General features: G+C 44.5%; 1 protein-coding gene across 20 annotated transcripts in view; it reads right to left on the minus strand.

Moving 5' to 3' along the window:
* The window catches only part of PPIP5K1 (diphosphoinositol pentakisphosphate kinase 1), a 47,625-nt gene extending 39,458 nt beyond the window's left edge, over positions 1-8,167 (minus strand). For 11 of the 20 annotated variants that reach the window (XM_059181366.1, XM_059181363.1, XM_059181360.1 and 8 more), the window contains exons 1-10: positions 8,045-8,167; positions 4,371-4,466; positions 3,734-3,908; positions 3,069-3,264; positions 2,560-2,650; positions 2,248-2,333; positions 1,767-1,921; positions 1,534-1,635; positions 926-1,087; positions 691-812 (exon numbers count right to left, since the gene is read on the minus strand). In XM_059181366.1, coding sequence (XP_059037349.1) covers positions 691-812; positions 926-1,087; positions 1,534-1,635; positions 1,767-1,921; positions 2,248-2,333; positions 2,560-2,650; positions 3,069-3,264; positions 3,734-3,880 — 1,061 coding nt within the window. In that variant the 5' untranslated portion in view covers positions 3,881-3,908; positions 4,371-4,466; positions 8,045-8,167. Of the gene's footprint in view, positions 1-690; positions 813-925; positions 1,129-1,533; positions 1,636-1,766; positions 1,922-2,247; positions 2,334-2,559; positions 2,651-3,068; positions 3,265-3,733; positions 3,909-4,370; positions 4,467-7,701; positions 7,723-7,784; positions 7,894-8,044 lie in introns of those variants that run through there. The other 9 variants (XM_059181367.1, XM_059181365.1, XM_059181361.1 and 6 more) reach the window with 5 other exon arrangements.
* Between the last annotated feature and the right edge of the window lie 312 nt (positions 8,168-8,479).

Below are 8,479 nucleotides of genomic sequence, written 5' to 3' on the forward strand. Positions count from 1 at the left end.
TGGGCTCCCTGCTTGGCAGGAAGCCTGCTTCTCCCTTCTCCCACCATCCCCCTGCTTGTGTTCCCTCTCTCACTGTGTCTCTCTCTATCAAACAAAATAAAATAAAATCTCATTAAAAAAAAAAGGTCTATTTATTTATTTTAGAGACAAAGAATGTAACGGGGGAGGGGCACAGAGAGAGGGAGAATCCTTAAGCAGACTCTCCACAGAGCGTGGAGCCCAAAACAGGGCTCGATCCCCAGGACCCTGAGATCATGACCTGAGCAGAAATCAAGAGTCAGCCACTCAACCAACTGAGCCACCCAGGTACCCCAATTCTTAATATTCTATTTCTAAAGCTTGACAGTGAACACATGAATACTCACCATATTCATCATTCTTTCCACATTTTTAAATAACTTGTGGTAAATTTTAAAAAAAAGTTTCAAAACAGTATTACAGTATGATCACATTTAGTATAATAAATATAGTTGCTTATATATGGGAGAAGAAGACACACTGGTATGTATAAAATTGTTAACAGTTTTAACTGGGGAGTGCAACGTTAGGAAGGCAAGAAGGTAAGGAGCCCTTTTCCTGTTTTCCTTTCTCACTCGTAAGTCCTTTTTACAATATTTAAAATAAAACAAAAGCTTTCTAACTCTCTTCTCTAAGCCCATTCTGCCCGGTCCAGACCACTGTGCCCCTTACCCAAGAATCTTGGCACAGTCATCATAGTATTTCATTGAATTCTTGACAAAACTGAAGCCATTGACATCACACACAAAGGAGTGACCATTGGCACGAAGAAGGTCAAAACCACAAACTGTTTGCTGCAGTGGAAAGAGGCAAGATGAAAACAAGAGAGCCACTCTTTCTTCCCAGACCCCTGCTCCTGTCTCGTGCCCTCATTCCACAGCACCACCCACCATGGGCCTTCCTCCACCTTAAAAGCTACGCAGACTTTCCTGGCCACCAGCTTTTCCATGGCAGTCAACATGACTGGATATCGAATCTCTTTCCCTTCACTGTCTCGCTCGACCTTCCCATCCAGAGCTGGAGATTTTCTGGCTTCAGCATGGGCATAATCAGGCCCCACTGTATATACCTGCAGGTACATAGCATCACTGAGTATGCCCACTGCTCATCCTGCATATGAGAAGATAATATGAGCACTAGGTCTGAAAACTAGTTTCAAGAGTAAAAACAAAAATAAAAAACCCCGAGTACAAAGAACAAGGAGACCAACATTTTTCTCACTGAGTCCCACCAAAATATCTTTATGAAAGTTTCTCTTTGGGCCTCCAGATCTATTATCTAGTCCTCGTTAAGAAATAACTTACCAACATTATACCATTTTCCATACTACCCTTGCCCTTGTTCTGATAGTAACATGTAAAGGTCCACTTCTGTCACTATCTTCACCCGAATACAAAAGCAAATCACATTCACGCTTTATTTTCTATGACTCTCTCCATACACCTCTACTTGCTTCCCAAGCACCCCTCCCACCCAGACATTTATGACTTCTTAAATCCCTATATCCACCATAACCTTGACATCTGTGCCATCTGTTGGCATAAACTCCTCATAGATGTATGATCCTGTCTTTCGGACACTGCTCTCAGGAGAGTAAACGCTGCTTCGGCTGCCAATCTTCAGGAAGAAAAGGAAGAAAAAAGTGTTGCCTCCACATTGTCCTCACATCCTCCAGCTTCCCTCCCCACAACCACATTCTTGTCCTTCTACCTATCTGACTTCCCCAAATGCTCAAATGTCTCCCATACCTTACGGAAGAGGCGCTGACTTCCTCCTCCAGCTGAACTGGGATAGTAGATGTAAACATTATGGTCCTCTGCACTCACTGGCTTCTCCACAAATGGCTTAGGGAAGACAGCTCCATTTACCTCTACCTGGTCTTCACCTTCTATCAGGTTGCATTCTGAAAGGTATGTGGTCATTTCCAGGGTTGAGAATTGTAGAATACCTCCAACTCCCATTTCTCTGAGTTTTAATCTCCATAATCCCCCAATTTCTATGACCATGTTAGTAATGGGTACAGCAATATTTATGTGGCATATAAATATAGTAGTACCTACATAAGAAGTCCAAGGCTCTGTTAAAAGACCCATAGCTCTAACTCTCACATAACCCAATAACCAAAGGCTCACTGAGATAAGTAGTATATGGAGATGTCTAGAGGATGGACAACTGGGTTAAGTCATAGAATGCAAGGCAGGGCAGGACTGGACAAAGCCAAGTACTCACCCTCAGGCCGGGCAGGGTCCCGGTTGAGCACAGCATACCGAGGCAGATCAATGCCTTCCTCCTGCAGGATCCGGTAAACCTCCCTCCTGTTGCCCCCAAATAAATTAGCTGGGAGAGGTGGGCAATGGTGACCAAGGGAAGAGGCTAGGGATTTCATTTGCTGAGGAACTGGTAGATATCAGGGTAGAGAACTCAAGAGGGCATGATACAAAAATTAGGCATGTTTGTTTGACTTTGCTCCTCCCAGAGAGGGCTCTATAAACGGATATGATCTCAGGGCCAACCATCCCACCAATCAACAGAAAGCTATACCTATCCTGGATGTAATACTGCATAGCCAGGTCATTGATAAGAAAGGGGTTTCGAAGCTTGGAGTAAGCAACAGCTTTGTCCAGAGGAAATCCTGGGATAGACAAAAGAAATAGATCAAAGAAAAAATGTGAAAGAGAGAGAAAAGATCAAGAGAAATAGATGTATTAAAGTTCCCACTAAACTCCTCCACCCATCCAACCAACTATTTGTCCTTCTGCCCAACTTCCCAAGTCTAGAATATCAATCAGGAAAAAGTGAAAAAGATATTATTTTTAGAGTCCTTCCAGAGACACAGTGCAGTCAGAGATGTTCAGAGACTTAGATTCTGAGCTTCACATGAGACCTTTAAACCACCTCCAGCAACTCTTCCATGATATTGGGAAAGCAAACCTCTCCGCACTGTTCTCCAGTAGGTCAGGAAGAGCTGATGACCTCTGTACTATTTGACAGTAATTTCCCAGTCCACCATTCCCAACTCTATTCCCTCCCATTTTCCTCCAGACTCCAACCTTTGGAGTGGAAAGAGATGAGGCAGTGGCAAGATGGCCAGTTTTCCACAGGTTCATTGAGGATCACATCTTCTCCCAGTATGATAACAGTTAGGTAGTCAAACCTGCAGAGTCGTTCTAGGATTTGGGTCATTGGCTTGGACTTGGATTTCTTGGTCATGGCGCAGATGCCAACAATGATCTGAGGTTCAGGAGGCTATAGAGAAGAAGTATTGTCAGGAACTTAAGAACTTTCCACTGAGACCATCTTTATTAAGAAACCCCATCTCATCTCCTCTGGGCACAGAGTTCCTTGTCAGGACTTTGTAGTAACATTAACTATGGAGTAAATTTTGTCTCCTAACTCAGTCTAGAATGGAGTGCATGTAGGGATTCCTACTGCCTAAAGAATAGGAGTCTTTCCATGGCAGGAAATATGTGGTCAGGCAAAAGGGCCAGAGAACCAATAACAATGATACAACAGGATGAGAGCATAATGGCAGGGGATTGAAAGAGAGGTAATCTAACCAATTTCTACTGCCTCTCCACTTAATCGGGATAAGGTCTGTTTATAACAGGAAACCTATGCATCTCAAGAGAGCAGAGAAGTGTCTCCAACCAATGGAATCTCAACTCTCTATGAAAAGGGTCCCAACACCAAGTTATATCATTTTCCTTAGTCTTACCACTTCATCCTCCTCATCCTCAAGGAGCTCGCTGTCACTCTCTTCTGTCCTCATGCCTATTCCACGGGTGCCCAGGCCCTCATCTCCAGCTCCCAAGAAGAAGTGGGCTGTGGCACTCTCGCCCTCACTGGCCGGCAGTGACCACATCCCCGCCGGAGCACACACTCATCCCGCTCTGCAATGGAGGGTATCCCATTAGCTCAGAATCCAAACACTATTATAGTGGTGGGAATGGGGCATGTGGAGTGATAAAGAGGGAACCACAAGGAGACTAGGGGAAACGAAACAAAACTATGATAGGAAGGAGAAACAGGGGGTTGCTTAGGTGGCTCAGTGGGTTAAGCCTCTGCCTTTGGCTCAGGTCATGATCTCAGGGTCCTGGGATTGAGCCCCACATTGAGCTCTCTGTTCAGCAAGGAGTCTGCTTCCCCCCGCCCCTCTCTATTTGTGATCTCTCTCTCTGTCAAATAAATTTTAAAAATAAAAAAAAAAAAGGAAGGAGCAACAGGAAAGGAGGCACATGAGTTATGACTTGACAGACTATGACTTTACATGACTAAAGATGCCTAAGAGAAAAGGAAGGTTTTCCTTTTCCCAACCATGAGACTGGTGAGAGAATAAGCAGGTTAACCCTTACAGTGCTGGCATGTCCCCGATTCTGCCAGCAGGAAACACCATTAACTCCAGCAGCAAGTGGAAAAGGCAGTTCCTCATGGAAGGCTACTGTTGATTCCTACCAGAAGAAAAGATTAGAGTGACATTTCACATTTTGGATTCATTCCAAAATGTCCCTATCCCTTTACCATCTCCCCACAGTAGTGTTGAACTCAGAAATTTAATTAAAGGGCAGAGGGAATGTGAGCGCTCTACTGCTTTTGACCTTAAGCCCCATCTTCATTCCTACCAAGGATTAACTCAAAAAAGATTTATTGAGGGAACCCTATGTCCTTAGCATTATATCAGAACATTAAAATCCTCTATAACCTCTGTCCCTCCCTCACGTGTTCTACTTTAAAAGACAAATGCCCAAGTCCAGAAAAATCTGCCAAGGAAAGAGGTCTAGTGCTGACTGGGAGGTTGAGGATACAGGTATCCATACAATAGCCTCTAACCCATTATTAGACCGAAACATCAGTTTTCTCTCTACCATGTCCTGGTACTACAGACCCAAATCTGTTCTAAGCCAAGTTCCTTACACCAGAAGCTCAAGTAGGATAAAATTTTGTCTAGAGCCATTATCAGTAGAGATTCTTAAAACTTACACTTGAGTTAGAACAATCTGGTAGCTCCACTTCTCCATACATACACCTACCACAGTGGTTCTTAACTAATTGTGATTATGCTGGTCAGGGGACATTTGATTGGAAGCATTTTTGGTTGTCACAACTAGTGCTATTGACATCTAGTGAGTAGAGGCCAAGGATGCTGCTTAACAGTTTAAAATGCATAGGATATTCCCTCACACCAAAGAATTATCCAGTCCAAAATGTTAGTAGTGTCGAGGCTGAGAATTTCTGCAGTAAAAAACTCTTCCACATAACAAGGCATGGGCAAAGATGTTCATAACCTTACTGCTGGTAACAGGAAGAACTGAAAATTCAGAGGTCACAAGTAGAATGGATAAATACAGTGTGGTAATACAAATGATAACAGCAATTTTTAAAACAGCAGTTTTTAAAAATGAATCAAAGCTGTAACAATATGGACAATTTCCAAATGCAAACTGCAGAAATACACATGCAGTACAATTCAGTTTGCATAAGTAAAAAATATTACATAAATTTAGGACTGTATGCATAATTAGTAAAAGCCTAAAAATATGGACTGGAAAAGAAAGACATTAAAGTCATGGTAATAGTTACCTCTGAGAGGGGAAAATGAAGTGAGAAGGATCTGAATGGAACTTTACAAATTTATCTGTAATGTTTACTTCAATTTTTTGAAATATGTCAAAAAAATCTAAGGCAAATACACAAAAGGTTAACATTTGTTAATACTAACTTGCAGGGATAAGTATATGCTGCTTTTTTCCAAAAATATAATTGAGTCACCCAGCAGCAATTTTTCACATTCTCTAAAAGTTCTCAGAAATACTAAACAATGACTCTAATGAAAGCCACAAACACCATAAGGAAATGGATTTCATCTTATGGACTTTTTAAATAGTCTTTAACAATTACTTTGTATTTTTATTTTAAATCCTTCCATTGCAATTAGAAAGTTAGAGCTAACCTTTACGCAGACCTTGACCTTTCTAGTCTTTACCATCTGCTTAACTCCACTACTCAACTACAACATGCTCCTTCGACTTAACATTTCCAGGACTTAACATTTCCAGGACTTGGGAGGCTGGGTGGCTGTCAGTGAAGCGTTTGCTTTCAGCTCAGGTCATGATCCCAGGATTCTGGGACCAAGCCCTATGTCATGATCCCAGGGTCTGGGACTGAGCCCCACATAGGGATCCCTGCTTTGTGGAGAATCATCTTCTCCCTCTCCCTCACCCAGCTTATGCTCTCTCACTCACTGTCTCAGGTAAACAAAATCTTAAAAGAAACACCACCACCGCCACATTTCCAGTTGTCTCTTGCAGGTCTTACACATACACTTCCCCCTCCTGATTAATACACTATTTCCTTGAACTCCTTTTTAGTGAACTGACCCAACTTCCATGCTCTGTGGCATTCCCAAGGTCCCTGTATAGTTTAAGTAAGCTGAATTTTTTTGCACCCTTTATCCTTTATCTGAAGCAGGGGTTTTCCCTCATGTCTAAGAGTCCTAATCCTTCACCCTTTTTTCCCATTAAGTCCTTCCTGGTTTTCTACTGAATGTATAGTCATTTTCCTGAAATTCTATTATAACTTTAAAATGGGGTTGGGCAGGGTGGAGTGTAATAGAATGGGAAAGAGTCTGTTCACAAGCATGGGGCTAAAGAGAAATGGAAAGGCCTAAATTTATAGTTAACAAAGCAAAGATAGAAGCCTGACAGAAATAGCTATGATATAAGCCAGGATTTATTTAGATGTACCTCTGAGAGGCTGGGATTTGATGTGGTATTCCAAGAGCTATTCCCGTTTTCTGGGCCCTTCTCCCCATCCCCCTCTCCTTCAATACTTTGTTGCGAAACAAAAGAAAACTTCAAGCTCTACAAAAGGGCTAAAGGGCAGTCTAACGCCCGCTTGAATAAATGCAAATGGACGGGAAAAAAGGGAGGGTCAGAGGTGGGGAGAAGGTAGGTAGGTAAGGAGAAAGGGTGAGGCGGATGGGTAATCTCAGAAACACGGATGTTAAATCAGATCTAAAAAGGCAGAAGAGAGGGTAAACTGTCTAACTTCTTTATCCCTTAGAATTCGGGGTTGTTTGCAGGAGTCCTCTAATTTCCTTAATCAACACGCACTTAATACAGGGCACCATTAGTGCTAAAGGGGGAAACATTAATACACAGTTCAGGCAGAATATTTCCAACAAGGTAAAACTCCTCAGGCCACCAACACGATCTTCTTCCCACCTAAATTCCCTATAGCTGCAATGCTTACTCCTTCATACATACCCATATTCTGACACTGATGTACTGTGCCGATGCCCTTGTTCTATCAACCCAACCATACTTCTTTCTTCCCCTAATTTGCTAAAAATGACTCTCCATTGACCCTCCCCAACCACTCACAACACTGCTGCCCCTCCCCCACCACTGACCAACTAATCCAATTAATAATCCAACTAATCCTCTCTCACTCCGTCATTCTCCAGCATTAAGCAGCCCTCGAAACCCGCAGAGTCGTCACTACACTTGGTAACATATCTATATCGAACGCTCAGTGATTCCCCACCAAGAATGCCTACGATCCGTTCCGTCCTCACACTAGCTTTCTCCAGGGTCCCCTCTTCTCTGCAACAACCCCTGCCTCTAGCGATCCTCTCCCGCGTCGACTCCATTCCACCCTTCCTCACGCAGACCTCCCCACCCTGACCCGCTCCACTGCTGCCTCCGCTCCTCACGCAGGACTCCCTCTTCCTCCCGCAAATCCTCAAACCCGGCTCTTCTCTCGCTGACCCCATCGGGTGTCTCTCCTCACACAGATCCCGGTCACGAATACCGCCCTCGGATGCGACTCCACCAGCCTTCGCCCGCCCCCGCCTTACTCTCCCTACGCTGACATTGAGGCCTCTCCGCCCGGCCTCTTTCCGAAGCTGCCCCCAGCGGGTACTAAACACTGCCCTCAGCACCAACCGAGCCCACTTTACCCAGCCCACCCCCTCAGATACCGCCCCCAGCCCCCAGCCACTCCCCCACCGCCCCCGGCCCTCGCTCACCCGCCTCCCTGCGCTCGCGCAGCCGAACCTGCCGTCAGCGACACCTGACAGCAGCCCAATCAAAGCGCGGCTTCCCTGCGGTGTCACCAATCAGCGGAGGGCGCGCACCGGCAACAGAGTCAGGCTGCGTTGGCCCGCACTTCTGCGTGGAGGAGGGTGGCCCCTAGCGGCAGTGGGGAGGGAATGCAACCTGATGCTCCCCTTCCTCCGATTTCTAACTGCGTTGGCACGGCACAGCCCGGATGCTTGGTTTTTGACAGAAACTTTACAGGGAGACCAAGAGCAGGAAAGAAGCAAGATGCAGAGGAAGAGGTACATTTTGTGCCACTGCACGTCCTTGAAAACAAAACCAGGTTTTCTGTTTGTTTGTTTAAACAAAAGGAGTATGACATACTTAGCCGATAAATGTTAACAGATATAGAGGAGTAGACTGGA

The sequence above is a fragment of the Mustela lutreola genome, chromosome 7 (genome assembly GCF_030435805.1).
Source record: "Mustela lutreola isolate mMusLut2 chromosome 7, mMusLut2.pri, whole genome shotgun sequence".
NCBI classification, from domain to species: domain Eukaryota; kingdom Metazoa; phylum Chordata; class Mammalia; order Carnivora; family Mustelidae; genus Mustela; species Mustela lutreola.